At 42.7% G+C, this 18,817-nt stretch overlaps 1 protein-coding gene across 1 annotated transcript in view; it reads left to right on the forward strand.

Annotated features, from left to right (window-relative positions):
• The first annotated feature begins 1,727 nt into the window (after positions 1–1,727).
• KCNH7 (potassium voltage-gated channel subfamily H member 7) overlaps positions 1,728–18,817 on the forward strand; it is a 355,108-nt gene continuing 338,018 nt past the window's right edge. The window contains exons 1-2 of the mRNA XM_032225757.1: positions 1,728–1,803; positions 5,088–5,318. Of these exons, the coding sequence (XP_032081648.1) occupies positions 1,728–1,803; positions 5,088–5,318 (307 nt within the window). The remainder of the gene's footprint in view (positions 1,804–5,087; positions 5,319–18,817) is intronic.

The raw sequence follows: 18,817 nt of genomic DNA on the forward strand, positions 1-18,817 counted from the left end.
CTCCAGATGAGGGGGAGGGAGGGAGGAAGAGGAGAGTGGGAGGGAGGGAGAGAGAGAGAGAGAGAGAGAGGGAGGGAGAGAGGGAGGGGGAGAGAGAGAGAGAGAGAAAGAGAGCGAGCTTTGTGAAGATCAGAAAACTTAAGCGGGACAGATGAATCTGAATGAAGTATATCACAGTAGTGAGTACACCCCTCACATTTTGTAAATATTTAAGTAGATATTATCAGCAGTTCAGACATTAATGGCTGTATTGTGTGTTATTTTGAGGGGACAGCACATTTACAATGTTCTATAAGCTTTATACTCACTACTTTACATTGTAGCCAAGTGTCAATTCTTCAGTGTCAATTCTTCACATGAAAAGATATACTTAAATATTTACAAAATGTGAGGGGGTGTACTAACTTCTGTGATGTGTGTGTGTGTGTGTTTGTGTGTGTTTTCGTAGATTTTCATGGGTATAGGTATGCTGGTCTTGTTGTATTCCGGTCTTTTCCCCTGTAAGATTGAGATTGTCTTGGCAATGTTTTGGCGAGATCTCACTCACCGAAACATTGCCAAGACAATCTCAATCTTACATGGGAAAAGACCCCCGAATACCACAAGACAGCACACACACACACACACACACACACACACAAAACTATACTAAACTATATATGTATGTATATGTGTGTATACATACATACATACATACATACACACACACACACACACACACACACACACACACACACACACACACAGACATGCAGAGAGAGACTCGACCGTCTTTTCTTAATTCATTTCACGGGAGGCACGCCCGTTTTGGCAAGGCTGCCTTCGATTTTTCCTGGGCTCATCTTCTCAGCGCTGGGAAAAAGCAAAATAATAAAATAAAATAAAATAAGGCTTTGCCCACTCCCGCAGCCGCCACCCCGGCCTTCGGCCGCGTGGCTCCCCCCGACGAAGCGACCTGTGTTAGTTTGGCACTTTTTTTGCTCCTCCCTTCCTTTTGCTCGGCTTCTCCTCGTCGCAGCAACAGCGACGGCGTCCTCGGGATGCAGCCGCGCGCGGCACGATCGTAGCTCCTCGCGGCCGCGGAGCTGCTCTGTCGCCGGCTCCGGGAGGGTGGGTGGTGGTGGAGGGGAAGATTTACGGGCGGGCTGACTCGCCGCCGAGCCACGCTTGAGTAACTGAGCTGCCGTAACCGCGCGGGGAGGGACGTCACTCCCTCTCGCTAGCGGAGCAGCCGGCAGCGCCTCTGCCTTCCCGCCTCGGCGCCCGACCATCACTCGCGCCAGGAGTGGCGGAGAGGGGGGGAACTGGGCGAGGTCTTGCGTTTCGCGTGAGGAGAAGCGGGGGCGCGGCAAGCCCCTCACCTCGGGCGGATTCCTCAGCCAGGTCACCCCCCCCCCCCACGCCGCCTCAGGCCAACGTTTTTTTGCCCCCCCCCCTTCTCTCTCTCTCTCTGGGAGGGGGGGAAGGTGAAAACGAGCGGGTCAGGTTGGCCCCGATGCAGAGGCTGAACATGGAGCAGGCGCCGGGAGGGCGGGAGGCTGCCTCTGCTCGGCGGCGCTGCTGCTACTACTAGGATCGGAAAACGAGCCTTGTCCGGCGGCCCCCCGAGGAGATGAGATCTCGCAAAGGGTAGCCGGAGGGAGAGGCAGAGCCAGCCGGAGGAGGAGGACCGAGCCGAAGCCCTGAGGAGGAGGCATCGCGCCCCGGGGAGTTGGAGGTCGTGCAACATGCCAGTTCGCAGAGGTCACGTGGCGCCACAAAACACCTTTTTGGGGACCATCATCCGGAAATTCGAAGGGCAAAGTACGTTCGGAGTGTGTGGGAGGAAGGGGGCTGGTGGCGGCGTCGGGGAACGAAGGGAAAACGGAGACAAGTTGAAACGCCAAGCGATCGGGCTTGGCAAGGGCTGTCCCTGGCATCCTTGGGTGGCTGAGTCCTCTCCAAGACGGCGATCGGGGTAGCTTTCCTTCCCGTCCTTAGGGCGGCTCGCTTTGGCAAATTGGCAAATTTAGTTTGGCAAATTGTTCTCCTTTCTTTCCTGGGCACAAACGGGCCGAGAGAAAACTATCTATGCATTGTTGCCCATCTTTTTTTGCAAGTGGGGGGAGGGGTATGTGCTTTGGATGGCCTAAAGTCCTATGGAAGACAGCCAGAAAGTTGTGTGCAGTTTTTCTGCCTGAAAACTTGACCTTTGGTTGCCCGAAAGATATTTGTTTGACTTGACTTTGTGAAAAAAGTTTCTTGCAGGCCCTTTCAAAACGGGGCTGAACTAGGATGAATTAGGGTTTTTCTGGGGGGAGCCATAAGATCCCTGTCAGATCTGATGGTTAAAGTCTGAAGGCATCAAAAGCTCTGTGGGATCATAAAGACTCAACATTTTACCATAGTAGAACCTTTTGTGAGCTGTCATGATGAAACATTAAAACTGTTGTGAAACTGCAATAAATGATGAGTCCCTTTGGAAAGTTGTCTAACCATGAGCATGAAGTATATGGCTGGCTCTCATGAGCTTTCATTTTAAGTGTTTAAAAAAAGTTTGCTCTGAAAATAGGGTTAGAGCTGCAAGGTGGGTTAAATGCAATGCTGTGTTTCTGTAATAAATAAGGATTTACTTTTAGATAAGTGTGTGCAGGATTGCAAATTCAGTCTTTCAATTATGCCTGTCTGTCTGTCTCAATTCCTGAAAACAGGAAAATGGAAAAGTATTTCATTGGACTACAATGAGATAATAAATTCTAGATACATTGAAATTAGCCAAGGAAGAGTATAGGTAGATCGCTAACAATTCACGATGCCATGGATATCCAGCTAACAGATTCCTACCCTGTGAAAGTCAGATAGTGCAACTTTTCTAGATGGAAGGAAGCTACTAAAGTTAGTGGACTTAATTATCTCTTCATAAGGAAATACATCACGAGGCCATTGAGCGACATACATTAGGCTGCTGCGAAGAGAACTTGTCAGTAATCAGGGTCTTTTCTTCGGAAGATGACATGCCTGAGAAATATTTCACAAAATATGTGAATGAGCTTGAGAGAAATCAAAACAGATGCGCCTTGCCTTGCAGACTTCTCGCTGTGTCTTCAAGTGTAAATATGTTTTAGCCTTTGGAGATAGCTCATGTGCACTTCTGCCATGGGATAGCTCCGATGAAGCTTGGAAAAGAAGTGAGGCAAATATCTTGCGCCTTGATCCTTAATGTTGTGACAGATGTGGCTTCAAGGTTGTGCCTGTCATTGAAAACAACAAGCTCAGCAAAACTGAGTAGGCAGTGCAGATTCTGTAGAGAGAATACACGGGTGAGTAAAATTTCAAGCAAAATCCTCCATTAGAGTACATTAATATCTTTGAGCCGCAAATTAATAATTGAGGCTATAAGTTTCTCCCTCCTACTCTCTTATAATCACATAAAACCATATGTTTCTGCAATTCTGTTGGATTACTTCTGCATATGAGAAGGAAAATCGGCCCAGTCAAAGTATCTTGCTTTATACAGTCAGGATTAGATGTGTGGTATAATTAAATTTCTTTCACTTGGGTTCTGTGAAAACAAGGAGCCCATAGTCGTGTTTAGAAGATCATCTTACAGGGCGGCCGAGAGCATTCAAATCAACCTGCTCTTGCAAAAGAGTGCTGGAGATGCCTCAGGTAGCCCCCTTCCCCCAAAATTGTTTTCCTTCTCACTATATACTGCCCTAGATTAACCTCTGCTCTCAGGTTTCTCTCTGCTTAGCACCTCAGGTAGGGCAAATACAAAAAGGCATTCCTGTGCCAAATAAGTTTCATATTCAGAACACCTAGTGCATGCAAAGGTTCTCTTATCTATGGCATCTCCTGTTAAAATAACCAAATAGTAAGCGATAGGAAAGATAAAGACCTTAGAAAATAGATGGGCTACCTATTTAGACAAGAACTAGAAAGGTGCTAGATTTCCCAAATTTGATAAGAGCACAAAAAAGAAAAAGAAACAAGGGGGAATCAGTGGAAAACACTGCATTTTCATTTCATTTTACTACAGTCTAATAAAAGGCAGCTTGGTTTTGCTGTACTATCTCATCATTCCCCCCTTCTGTTACATTAAGAACTATAATGCTGCAATGTCCTTTGGATGGGCTCAAGTCATATGTATGCACTGGAGAGTTCTGGGGCTAGATGGCCAACAGTCCTACAAAAATAAGTCATTTTTAAATGAGTAGATTCTTGTTTTTGAGAACCTTTTCATAGGCAGGATACCTGCTAGCCTTTTTCATTCGAATAGGGTTCTTCAAATATTTAGCAAAACTAATGTCTACCATGATGGTGGGAAAACTAGTTTTATAATCTATTTAAATGCGTTTGCAGAATTGTTTGCAAGCCCAGTGATATTATCTTAACTTTCCTACCCCCCCCCCATCCAAAAGCCTACTACAAAGCTTTCATTAGAGTTCAGACCCTCAGAAATGAAGCCTCTTTCAATAGTTTGGACGAGCAGTTCTCAGCACAAAGAAAAAAAGCTATTTTCAATAGAACAGTAAGCCAGTATTAAGCTTTTCACCCAGACTAAGTTTTGTGAGCGGCTTCCTAGAATGGATTTCCCTTCCCACGAAGTCATCTGATTTTGAGTTTTAATTCTTCTGCCTCCCATTGAGTCACTTTTAAAGAGCTTTGGTACACCAGGGTGGTATTTAGGGCCTTTACTAAAGCTCAACGTATGTAGAAATTTGATGCAGGGACAGCCCTTCTCTAGACAGACACCTGAGGCTTTTGAGATATCATAAGAGTCTTTAAAAAAAATGCCTTGTTGGTGAGACGGAATACCATGAAATCTGGAATGAATGGTATTGATGGTTAGAAATAAGGGGAAAAAGTCAGGACAGAAAAATGTGGATAAGTTAAGAATTGGAAATATGGTATTAATATTGTATGATAGGAATTGGATATGTATATGTACTGATGTACATCCTATGTAATGGATATAAACTGTTATTGTAAGATCTAAGAACTCTATGGAAATGACTAGGCCAGAAATGTCACACTATGTCCAACATTATTAAAGTTTATCAAATTAAAAACCTTTTTTTAAAAAAAAATGCCTTGTTTTATTGCAGATAAAAAATTCATCATTGCTAATGCCAGAGTGCAGAATTGTGCGATCATCTACTGCAATGATAGCTTCTGCGAGATGACGGGGTTCTCCCGGCCAGATGTCATGCAAAAACCCTGCACCTGCGACTTCCTTCATGGACCAGAAACCAAAAGGCACCACATTGCCCAAATTGCCCAGGCATTGCTTGGATCGGAGGAGAGAAAAGTGGAAGTTACCTATTATCATAAAGATGGTAAAGTAGTTTCCCTTTTTTTTTTGGGCATTTCTTTCAAAAGAAGTTTGGAAAGCCAGCTTCCCATGATGGTTGAGATGCTCATTGGCTCTTGAGTGCCTATGAAATGTGTGGTTCTTTTTTTCCCCTGGACAGTCTACCCATTCTAGGAAATTAAGATAGGACACAAGGGACTGTTATCCTAGCCACAAATTAAAGCAGTGTTTCTCAACCTTCACAACTCGAAGATGCTTGCTGGCTGTGGTGTTCCTGGAAGTGAAGATGACGCACCTTCCAGTTGTCAAGGTTGAGAAACACTGCAATAGAGGAATAGCCCCTTCCACACCAGCAACCCACTTTACTTTCATTTAAATACAGCTCTGTGTAAGGTGTGTTGATTGGTGTGTAAGCAGGTTTGCGTTTTTCATATTGCTAAATTACTTGAATGGCTGAAGTGATGTCAATGCAGGAGTTTCCAAAGAGATCTTGTTTATGGCTTAAGTTTTCAATTTAGTACACAACAGGAAGGAAGGAGGAAAGGATTCTATTTCTGGGCAAATTGTATGTCTGTGATTGTGATTGTTTTCAAGTTTAAAACTCAAGTGCTATATGTAAGAATGTGTGCTGAATATGCACATTTTACTATTTCCAGTGAATTATGATTCATATCTCTTCCCTCCTTATATATTTATTACTTTTCGCTAAGTTCATTCAAAGAAGTTGTTGGCATTCCCTCTATTTTCTACATTCTCTTTTACAGTTAAGATTGTGAATGAATTGTCCCAATGTCAAAATACAGCATTATAAGCATTTCAAAATAATATGGTTTGGGATATATGCACCTGTAATTGTATAATGAGTAAGGATAGCTTTCTCCACGTTTTTTTTTCATTATTATAAATTTAACAATGAATGTTCTTGAAAATTTGGGTTGCTTAGTATACTGGATTTTATTCCAACAATGTGTTCTACCACTGTTCCCAGAAAAGGAATTTGAGGTAGGTGCTATGTTCGTGCCCCTGTATGGTCCAGAGGATCTTTTGGGAATTACATCCAAAACATTGCACAGGGCTGTTGACAGTCTGAGAACAGTGGAGAATGTACCCAATTGTTGAATCAGATTTTAAATACTGGATTGATATTAAAAATCCAATCACATTGTATACAAAATGTGATTGTCATTCTAAAGGCAATTTTTATCGCTTTATCCCTTACACATATGTAAACCTCAAACAAATGAAGGACTAATAAGTATTTTCTACCATAGGCTGTGTTAATCTATACTAATTGCTGCTTCACATTGTGGAATAAAAAAAACCTATGTGGTGATATATTTAAAATAAGTGGTGAATTTGACTTGATAGACTAAGATGCTTGCTGCCTTACAGTATACTTGTGTTTAAACGCTCATCTATTGTTTCAAATACTGAGTAATAACTGTGGGGAATTTTTTTTTAAAAAAAATACCTGTTTCAAAGAGGTCAAATCACATATTTTTAAGGTATAACTGATTTCAAATTGAAATAACTTTATTGTGGTCATTAACTACCAGAATTTTTAACTGATTTAGATTTGCACAATGAATCATTAGTTTTAGTAGGAATCATATAATATGTATTTGCTTATGAACTTAATGGGTATTTATTGGTCAAAATGTATCCAGATAAGGGAGTAACAATACTACTTATTTCTCAGGACTTCGTTTATTTTAGTTTCTGATTATTCAGTTGCAGTAATACATTAGTAGGTTGTTGTTCTTCTATTGCTGTTTGCACTGTGTATCTGTTTGAAGGACAAATGCAAATTTGTAATATATTCAAATTGTGAGCTTTAATTAAGCTTCAGAGACCCACCTGTGTGCTGTTTACATTCATTTGAGAATTGTGACAGTGAAAGGGATCATAAAGTGACAATTGAACTTTAAAGAAACTGTGAATTCTGTATCTCTTCAATGGTTATGGTGACATTGGTGGACTGGTATTGCTGAAGGATTCCATTCACTCATAAATGTAATTCCTGGAAACAAAACAAGCACAAATTTTAAAAAGCTCGAATGAGCACATTTCCTTAAAACAATGCCTCCAGATCAGGGAAAAAGTATGTCTATTCTTGCAAATCATCCTCTTTTAATAACCCCATAATCACTTGCGGGGTGGAGTCTGGGCAACTGAATGGAACTGAGTGTTTACTGGCCAGATGCCCTTCCTGTTGCTAATGCGGAGTTTGTTTCAGCAGATATATTCTCAGTGTGCCCAGAGAGAGAAATATCTGCCTCTACCCAGAATCAAACTCACAGCTTCCTGATTGTGAGGTGAGAGCGCCACCTCTAGGGCACCGCACCATTCATGTCTATTATCGCAAATGTGGTGGTGAATATTATTTATGTTCTTCATTTATTTTGTCAAATTTCTGTGGTGCCCTTCTTTTAGGACCCTAGTAGCTATTTTCTCAGTAACTCTCCTACTTCAGCTTTCACAGATGGGAGAGGTCAAAAGGAACTAGACAGAGGAATGCAAGCCCCTCTTTCTTTGTACTGGTACATACATCAGTCTCACATATATACACAAAAGAGTTGGCCTAGGATCAAGAAGCTGCAACTACCAATCTTGCTGGATTTTCTAGGACAAAGATTAAGACATTGGCCTCTATTGTCTATGCAATAGAGAATCCCCACAATTTTATGTCTTCCTTTGTATTCAGAAATAGATCATCTATTCGGAATTTTAGCTTATATTCCATCACATCAGGTAGTCCTCAATTTATGATGAAGCTAGTTGTTTCGGTAACAGACAGTGTCGGTCTCTCACAGAGATTCCTAGCACCGTTACCGTATTGCAATTCTCAGGACCTCTTGAAGAAACGTTGGCTTTTAAACACACATGAAAGATTTGGCAGCCACTAGCTTACGGTGAAGAGAGGCAGAAAACCGTAACATTTTGCTGCCTTATAGTGATCAACTGGCTTTTTGCAGCCTAGTAACTCTGGCAAAACCAAATAGGTTGGTAGCACAAATACTATTTATATGATTGGCAAAAGATTATTTAGAAAGCGGCGTGACTGAATAGGGAAGGCACACCAGTGAATTCTTGACTCTTCTTATTGTGCGACATGAATTATTTGTCTTTTTAATGCTTCTAACGAATTCTAGCTTTTTTGTATACAGTGCCAGGCCCAAGGAACTGAGGATGACTTCAGAGTGGTTTATTATTGTTCAGCTGTGGACAGAAATCTTGGCAGATGTACCTGCATAATTATTAGATATACACATTGGAGTGCTTGGCGGGGGGGGGGGGGAGATGTTGGCCTTTGTTCTTTTTCTGCATAAAGGATTCCAAGTTATGTTCTCTATTTACTCTCTGGAAAAGGGCTCCTCCCTCCTGTGACACTGCATTATATTCCATCACATCAGGCAGTCCTCAATTTATGATGAAGCTACAACAGAGCTCCCTGTGGCTATTTACAATCTTAAATTTAAAGTTTTGATGCCTCCCCAGTCACATGATTGTAGCCAGGGTGGTGCAGTGGTTAGAAGGAGGTATTGCAGGCTAATTCTGCTGATTGCCAGCAGTTCGATCCTGACTGGATTAAGGTTGACTCAGCCTTCCAAGGTGGGTAAAATAAGGAGTCAGATTGTTGGGGGAAATAGGCTGACTGTAAACCACTTAGAAAGGGTTGTAAAAGCACTATGAAGTGGTATATGAGTCTACGTTCTATTGCTATTAGTTACTCTGGCCTGCATTTAAAGCTATTTGAAGCATATTGCGGTGATGTGACTATGGTTTACAATGGTTTTTTAAATCAGAAACTGATGTTTGATTCTGGTTTCTGGTAAAAAAAAATCCATTGCAGTCATGGGTTCACTTAATGACTCTGATATTCACTTAGCAGCCTTGGGGTTTGCTTAATGACCATGGTTATTCATTTCATGACTGCCATGGAAAAGATTGTAAAATTGAATGCAAATATGTGATGACCTGCTTAATGACTTTCATGGCTTACAACTTTAATTCAAGCTCAATTATGGTCATGAGTGGAGGACTACCTATCAGTCTTTCTACATCTAAATGGAATACAAAACTTGGATAGCTTCAGTCTAAATTATACTTTTGTGGGCCCGTGTGTTGTGTGAATACCAGCCTATTGTTTAACTTCAGCCACTAACCACGGAAATGACAAAACTGATAGATTTCCAATTAATGGGAAGTTAGTGGCACCAGATTCGGACAGTGAGGAGGTTGGGGAGAACATGGTGCATTTATGCTTGAGAGTAGCATCTGGAATGTCTCTCTGAAGCATCCAACAGTAATCTGCCATCATTGTAATGCTCCATTTCACCTTGTTCCTCGCTCACAGCTCCCAAATTTTCAGGAAAGTAGTCAAGGTGGGACTGGAGAAAATGCACTTTCAAACTCATCAGGCAATCTAAAGCTTGAAATGCTTTCAGCATTCTTCCGATGATCTTTTTGTAGTGAGGATCTTTGTTATTGCCTAAAAATTTCTGTACGACTTCTTTAAATGCAACCCTCCCTTCTTTTTGAGGATCCATCATGGTATTGACAAACTCTTGATCAACTATAAGCCTTCTAATGTCTGGTCCGATGAACACACCTTCCTTCAATTTTGCCTCCAACAGGCATGGAAACTTGGTGACCAAGTATTTGAAGCATTCTCCATCTCTTGGAAGTGATTTTACAAATTGCTTCATCAATCCCAATTTTATGTGGAGAGGTGGTAGAAGAACTTTATGGGAAGATGCCAAAGTTTCTCGGAGGATATTTTTTTCACCGACTGTTATCACCCTCGGCTGCCAACTCTTCTTGGTCCAGTGATTTTGTCGGTCTCGACTGTCCCATAGACACAGAAAACAAAGGTATTTGGTATACCCAGCTTGTTGCCCAAGCAGCATGCACAAGACCTTCAAGTCCCCACGCACTTGCCAACCATGGTCTTCATATTTAAGTTTACAAAGAACCAATTCTAAGTTCTCGTAGGTTTCCTTCAAGTGTACAGAACGACCTAGAGGTATGGAAGTGTAAAAACGGTTGTGGAGTAAAACTGCTTTGAGACTTCTTTTTGAAGAATCTTTAAAAAGACACCATTGCTCTGAATCATATTGGATTTTAAATTGACCCATCAGACCTTCGACATCAATGCAATAAACCAACTTGTCTTCCTGGGCGAAGTAAGGAATGAACTCCTTTTCACGATGTCTGAACCATGAAGATGACATTCCTGGCAACAATAAATTCCTGCTTTTCAGCCTTGATCCGAGTAACTCAGCGGCATCTTTGGGAAGATTCAAGTCTCTTACCAAATCATTCATCTCCTCCTGAGAAAACAATTTTGGTCTTGTATCATCTTCAAAGTCAGAACTTGATTCATCATCTGGTTCAGGTATGACTTCACCTTCATCAGAGCTAGGTATCTCTTCCAAGGTAGCAGGAGGCTTGAGTACTGGTATATTTGTGCCATGGGGGATGAGACGAATTGCTGAGTGAAGATTGGGGTTTGAAATGGAATGCTTCCATTTGGAATTAAGCCCTTTCATATTGCATGAACAAAAGTAACAGTTATCACTATGGTTCTTTTGCTCTCGCCATACCATAGGAATCCCATAATGGAAAGATTTTTTCTTACCCTTGAACCAGTTTCGGAGGTCCTCAACACACCGTTTGCACACTTTATGAGGCGTCCAAACTTTATCTTGATCTCCAATTTTTAGTCCAAAGAATACAAAGTATACTTTTTCACAAAGTCTGTAATATTCTGCTGTTGCTTCAACACTGTATATTCACCACAGATGAAACAGAAACTGACTGGCAAATTAATACACTTTCGCAGAGCCATAACGTAACGGTTGAAGAATGACGAACTAACATGAATTGCGATGAAAAAGTGTGAACAGCCCAGAACCAAGAACCTGATGATGATTCGTGCACAAGTGTGGCATGCAGGAGAGAGCAGCTCTGTGTCTGTACACGAGACGTCACAGTGCTGGCCACGCCCCCTGCACTGACCGGAGATGCTGCTATCTGCCCTGTGTCTTCCTCCTACTGGATTTTTCAGGAAAGATTAACCCCTTCTACCATTAAAAGCACGGACTTAAAACTTGCTTAGCTTATGTATATATTGCTGACCATCAGATTTACAGTGCTATATTTTTTTTTTACATAACTCAGACAAACCCTTTAAGGTTTTTTTGGCATTTTATATCTTAAATGCACTTATGTGAATTAATTAATAGTAATTTGGACTTTAAATTTGGTTAAAAACCCATAATATAAAAAATACCAAAAATTAAAAAAATGATAAATTTGAAGACAATTTTGCATGTTGTGGCAAATCATGACGCCTAGGAGTTCTTTCAATATTTTATTTGTTTTCAGCACACCAAAATACATGGAAATTAGATTAAAATAATTAAGCAGCTTTTTAGTTGGGAAGACTCGGTCAAAACAGAACTCAGAGTAACTACAAGCAACTGGAATGGAAGTGGTTAAAACAATACTGATGTGCAGATTAAAAGGGAAGGCTTGGGCTTTGCAGGAACTGCTTATTGACCTTTAAAATGTATTAGGAGTTGTGTGCAGAGCCTTCAAAGGTTGTAATCACACCTTTGTGATTATATATGTACATGCACATAATCATTCCTTGCAGTTGATTATGCATTCATTGGATTAAAGCAAACATGTTTCAGTTTCTTTGTTCCTGAAAATGAGATATTACCTAAGTTCTCTGTTCTTAGGATAGTGACTGTCGTAACAACAACAAGCATATATTTGCTTATATCCAAATGAGAAGACGTTCCTTTGTACTAAATAGAGCAGGTGTAGAGCACAAAATAGAGTACCACAATGTCTTCAGTCCCTTGTTATTGGCCATGTTGGTTAGGGAAGTTTGGAAGGTGGGGTTTCATGATATCTGGAGCTCTATCTGTTGCTCAGTACTGAGATATACAATTGCAGGTTAAAAACTTTAATTTTCATTGCCACAGCAATTAATCTTGGTTTTCTTGCATAGCAACCTTGAAATGTTCCTGGATTCATTACCTTTGTGGGAAGCTAAGCACGGCAACACTTCCATGGTCTTTAAAAAAATTACTATATGGAATTATGCATGTAATTGTTACCGCTACTTCCATTATAGCATCGTCCTTAAGCTGCATTCCTTTCTGTTTATCTGATAAAGTCATTTAGCCAAGGTTTTGAATCTTATGCCACATACAAGCTATTACTCAGTGACTTATTATAAAAGAGTCAAAAAGAAGCAAAATATTCTTGGAGATACATTGCAATGGGATTATTCTGGCCTAAAAGCAAAGTCTACATTCTTTTTGACTCTTGAAGCTATCCTATTCATAGTAGAGGAAAGGTTAAAATATAGAAATATATGTGAATCGTATGTCCAATTGCATCAAAATAAAATGCTGCCCAAAATTACTAAACCAGAAAGTATTTAAATTCTGAATAACAATTGGTACTGTTCATGGATTTTTTTTCACATAAGCTTCATAACCTGTTGTAGTATACAATCTTCGTATTTTATTCTTAAGGACTGATCTGATTAGGTATCTTTGGAGGTAAAACAGTATTTGCATAGCACGTCAATATTTTTCTTTCAATAAAGTTATTTACCATGGAAATATGTGACAGCACTTCCTTTGAGGACTTCATTTTGCCATTGAAGTCATTATTGCATAAATCACTCTTGACAGCTGTAAAATATTGCTTGAGGTGATAAAGCTGTAAAGCTTTGACATAAAAGCTATAATTGTAGAAGGATTTAGGATGGCATGGCATATTCAATTGAGGGATATTGTAGTCTGTTGATCCTTTTGGTGTAATAGGTACACAACAAGGCTTTCAAACTCGGAAACATCTAAGAACGAGTAGGTCCTGTGAAGATGGATTATTGACAGGAGCGTGAACTTGTGTCCTGCTACCATGTTGGTGGAGAAATGTTCAGAGAAGCGCAAAGGCAGGAGGTGGACACAGTTAAAATGAAAACTGGAAATCATGACTCCAATGAATTCATTTTGTTTTTCCAGAGAGAAATAGCATTACTCCTGACTGATTTGGTATTTTGGTATTTGGTATTTATTAAGATTTATAGGCCGCCCTTTTCCCTGAGGGGACTCAGGGCGGCTTACAACCATTAGGAAGGGGATACAATACAAAATAAACAATATATAAACAAAATAAGTAGTAAAAACACAACATGCATTCTACATTCAACACTCGGGTGGGGCAAATTAAGGACTTATCCCCAGGCCTGTTGGGAGAGCCAGGTCTTGAGGGCTGCGCGGAAGGCCTGGACGGTGGTGAGGGTGCGTATCTCAACGGGGAGATCGTTCCACAGGGTCGGAGCTGCAACAGAAAAGGCTCTCCTCCGTGTAGTCGCCAGTCGACATTGACTGGCGGATGGGATTCGGAGGAGGCCCAGTCTGTGCGATCTTATCGGTCGGAGGGAGGTAATCGGCAGAAGGCGGTCTCTCAAGTACTCAGATCCACTACCATGAAGGGCTTTAAAGGTGGTCAACAGCGCCCTGAAGCGCACCCGGAGATCAACAGGTAGCCAGTGCAGCTCGCGGAGGATGGGTGTTATGAGGGCGAACCGCGGTGCGCCCACTATCACTCGCGCGGCCGCATTCTGAACTAACTGCAGTCGCCGGATGCACTTCAGGGGCAGCCCCATGTAGAGCACATTGGTGAATGTCAGTGTTGAACTGATGAACTAGTGTTGAACTGATCAATCAATAGATTTCCCAACCCCTAGTTTTAAAGATGACTTAATGTATGCACTCAGAAAAAAAATACATATTGTTGTTACCATTTTCCATAACCCTTAGTGAAATGTTCATCTTATACAGCCTTGCTATCACCCAGCGAGGTAAGTCATTAATATGTTTTTGTCAATGGATATTACACATGATAACTTAGGACTTTATGATGAAAAGAGTAAATAAAGACTGAAGAAGTTGCAGAATCTTACTGTCCCAAACCTTTGGTCCATCTTGCTTGATATGATCTGTTCTGACTCTAACCAACTGTCCAGGGTTTCACTTAGACTTTTCTTCTGGCTCTATCTGAAGATTCAAGAAATTGACCCTTGGAAAGTAAGTGGCACTGAGCAATGCTAGGCTGGGTGAACAAACATGCAGTTGTCTATAGGATATTATTCTACAGTGTCATTTGACTCCATGTGATGGATTTCAGTAGGGGTTGTTCAAGGCATTCTGTTGCCTGAAGCAGAAAAGTGTCCTAGAAGTGAAGTGTTTGTAAATCTGGCCAAGTCATGTTGGCGTTTGGGGCAGAAAGTCATACTGATATTTTTCTTCCTTTCTCCAACAATAGTGATTAAATAACCAACAACTTGTTTTTCTATGGCCTTTCAAAATCAATGTGGTAAAGAAAAACTGGATGGCCACCGGATGGCAGCAAAATTACTGCCTTCTAGTGGTCATCTGGATTTCTGCAGCATAGGCTTGTAGCCTGTTAGCTAGCTTGCTTCTTTTCCTGGATTGATATACTGATAACTACTGTAGGCTCTCAAACAATTTGTAATTTAATAAGTATATTGACAGTTTGCAATAAAAAAGCCAATCCTTTCAGGGCAGCCAATATGATCTGGTAGAGGAAGTTGGTTTTTAAGTTATTAAATTATCTGCTATTATTAAGTTAAAAAAAAAAACTTAAGTGTTAGATGCCTATTACCAATGTAGTAGGACATGAGTCTGTATTTTCCATGGAGCATAGCCTGACTGTATGATTTGCATATTTCTCATCTAAAATGGAAACTGACAAGTTCATTGATTTTCTGTTGGTTCATGACCTACCAATTAGTATTGCTGGCATTGGATACACTTGGATTCCTACAGAGAACATGGACCTGTCCCAAGAACAAACTTGGCTCTCTTTTCTTGCAATATTCCTGTACAGGTAGTCCTCAAATTACAACCTCAACATTTATGTTGCTTATTGAGACATTAGTTAAGTGAGTTTTGCCCCATTTATGACCTTCCTTGCCACAGTTGTTAAGTGAATCCCTGCAATTGTTGAGTTAGTAACATGGTTGTAGAGTGAATCTGGCTTCCCCATCATCTTTGCTTGTCAGAAGGTTACAAAAGGTGCCCACATGACCCTGGGACATCACAACTATCATAAATATAGGTCAGTTGCCAAGCATCTGAATTTTGATCCCATGATCATAACGATGCTGCATTGGTTGTAAGTGTGAAAAATGGCCATAAGTCACTTCTTCCAGTGCCGTTGTAACTTTGAGGGGCCCCTAAATGAATGTTTGTAAGGGCTACCTGTAGGCCTGGTAGGACTACCCATACTGCTGACATAGACTTTAGATTCTGCTTCTGCTTCTTTCTTTCTTTTTTGCTGGAATGTTGAAATCGACTAGCCTATGCTAGTGTAACATGGTCATTGGTGACAAAAAGCAAAAGCAAAGATGTGTGGCACCATTTTTATAAAACAGTTCTAAAGCAGATCTTAAGGCCTACAGACCATATCCTTCTCCATGGTTGGTGGAGACAGCCTCCATACATGGGCAATACTCATGCAGTATCCAATAGGACTGATATCTTTAAGACACGCCTTCTCCTGCAGCCAGACCCAGCTTTGTGACTCAGTAAATTTCCAAGGACAGACATGTGAAACTCTCTCTCCTATATTTATTCCACAAATCATCCTTCAAATTGTTTCTTTCTTTGCAGATTCGACTAATTTACCTTCTTTTACTTGGTTTCATCCCCAAAGGCTCCTATAGCCTCCTATAGCCGTGAGGCGCAGTGTGGCTCCGGAGAGATCAGAGGATACCAGATCAAGCCTCCGGAGCGCAGTGCCTGGGCCATCAAGGCCTCTACGGCCTCTTCTTTTTTTGATAGGGCTGCCCTCCAATGGTTAAAGCAACTGCAGGAACAGATCCCCGCATTGGATTCCAGGGCACACCAAGACCTTAACAAAATTAAGGCAGCCCTGCAATTTTCTGCCAATGCCTCTTTGTGTGCGGCCAGATTTGCATCGAAATCCATAGCTCTCTCTATCTCTGCTAGGAGAATGCTTTGGCTCAGACAATGGCAGGCAGATGCCAAACACAAGTGGCGCCTGGCCTCCACCCTGTTTGCCAAGGATAAGATGTTCATTGCTCCCTTGGAGCCCATGTTGACAAAGTCCAAAGACAAGAGAAAGATCCTTACTTCCCAATTCTGTAAACCGGAGTCCAGGGCCTCGCCCTACCATCATAAGCCGCCCTTTTGTGGCTCGGATGGGGAATTCACTTTCCCCTGTCCATCATGACAATATTATGGCAGACAGAATCAGCAACAGGACAGGTCAGTCAGAGGAGGGCAATGTTACCAGCCCAAGTGCTCCTACTGAGGAACTGCATCCAATTGGCCCTTCCGTCATCAAAAATGACTACCAGGACAAGCTTTCCATCGGCGGCCGATTAGCCTTCTTTGCCGACCGGTGGGAGGAGGTCACAATGGGCGCCTGGGTCAGGGAGACGGTAAAACACGCCCTCTCCCTAAAAATTTTCTCCTCCCCCACCCCCCGAGGCATTTCCTCCTCTGCCCCATATCGCAGGACGGAGGAAAGAGACACTTTGTGGATCAGGCCATCCAGCACCTGCTGGACATCCAGGCCATTCAACCAATACCAGAGGATCAATGGGTACAATGGTATTTTTCCCTTTTGTTCATCATCCCCAAGGCCTCGGGGGGTTGGAGAGCAATTCTGGACCTGAAAGCCTTGAACTATCACATTATCTACAGACGGTTCAAGATGCACTCTCTCCTGACTATCTTGGAGGGTGTCCGGAGGGACGATTACCTGACCTCGGTGGATCTTACAGAGGCCTACCTCCATGTCCCCATTCTCCCAGACTACCGGCAGTTCCTGAGGTTCTGCTATCGGAAGAGACATTTCCAATACCAGGCTCTCCCCTTTGGTCTCTCCTCAGCCCTGAGGGTGCTTACCAAGATCTTGTTGGCAATCATGGCTCATCTAAGGGCCTACCTGATCAGGATTTTGTGTTACCTAGATGACATCCTTCTGACCGCCCAGGTCCCCAATCCAGGCCTCGCGGCATCTGGAGATGACTCTCCAGACCCTGAGGGACCATGGATTCTCCATTAACCTTGGGAAGAGCCATCTGACACCAACAAAATGACTGCTCCACCTAGGAACCATCATAGATAGGTGCCAATGCAGGGTCTTTCTATCTGAGGAGCGTCAGGCAGGTCAGGGCACACCATTGGACCCAGCTAATTGTACTCTCTCAGCTGCTGGGCAAGATGGTGTCTTCCTTTTCAATAATACCATGGGCCAGACTCCACAGCAGGCCTCTCCAAGGGTTCCTGCTGATGTACCAAAAAGACAACACCAGTTGCTCAACCAAGTCAATTCACATTTCCTCAGAGGTCCTGAAGTCTCTAGCATGGTGGGGTTTCCCGGTTCTCCAGCAGGGATCATTATTCCCAGAACCCCCACGGGTGACAATCACCATCGACACCAGCCTGTCCAGGTGGGGCACACACCTGAGATCGGAAGTGGCCCAAGGTCTTTGGTCTCAGTTGGAACAGTGCAACACCATCAATTGGTTGGAGCTTCAAGCGATTTGGCTGGGACTCCTCCACCTACAGGATGCAGTGGTCAACAGGCATGTGCTAGTCCTAATAGACAACATCACCGCCAAGGCCCGTGTGAATTGACAGGATGGGACACGGTCCAAACTTTTGATGCAGGAGGCCATGTGCCTGGGTCTCTGGGCAGAGACCAATCTCCTATCTCTACGGGCCAAGCACATCTTCGGCAAGGCCAACACCATGGCTGATTGGCTGAGTCGAACTCACCTGGACCAGTCAGAATGGGCCCTCTATCCTCACCTGTTCCGGTCACTTGTCAGACGCTTTGGCCCACCCACAACTGACCTCTTCACCAGCAGAGACAACAAAAAAGTTCCACACTTCTTCACAAGGTACGAGACCCCGGGGGCAGAGGGCGTAGATGCACTCGGATGCCCATAGCCTAAATGCCTGCTTTATGCCTTTCTCCCCCTCCCACTCATTCAGCGGGTCATTCAGAAGATGCTAGAGAAAGAAGCAGAGCTAATTCTCCTAGTTCCCTTTTGGCCACGTCGCCCCTGGTTTGGGGGCCTCAAGGCTCTCTCCATGGCTTCCCCATGGCATCTCCCAGCTCAAGCCTTGTCTCTAACCCAGGGATCCTTCACCCATCCAGACCCCCCAGTAGATCAAACTGACTGCTTGGCGGCTGAGCGGCAAACCATGACTTCGATGGGCCTGTCTCCAGCAGTCATCGAGACCATCCAGGTGTCAAGGCCTGGAAGGCCTTCTGCAGTTGGTGCCATTCAAGAACATCACTCCATCACGGGCTCTCACACCACAGGTATTGGAATTTCTGCAGGGGGGTCTGGATTTAGGGTTGGCTGCTCTTTCATCAGTTCTTTGCTGTGGGATGCCCACGTCATTGGCATACGATCTCCTCATTAAA

Source organism: Thamnophis elegans, chromosome 1 (assembly GCF_009769535.1).
Source record: "Thamnophis elegans isolate rThaEle1 chromosome 1, rThaEle1.pri, whole genome shotgun sequence".
Taxonomy (NCBI): domain Eukaryota; kingdom Metazoa; phylum Chordata; class Lepidosauria; order Squamata; family Colubridae; genus Thamnophis; species Thamnophis elegans.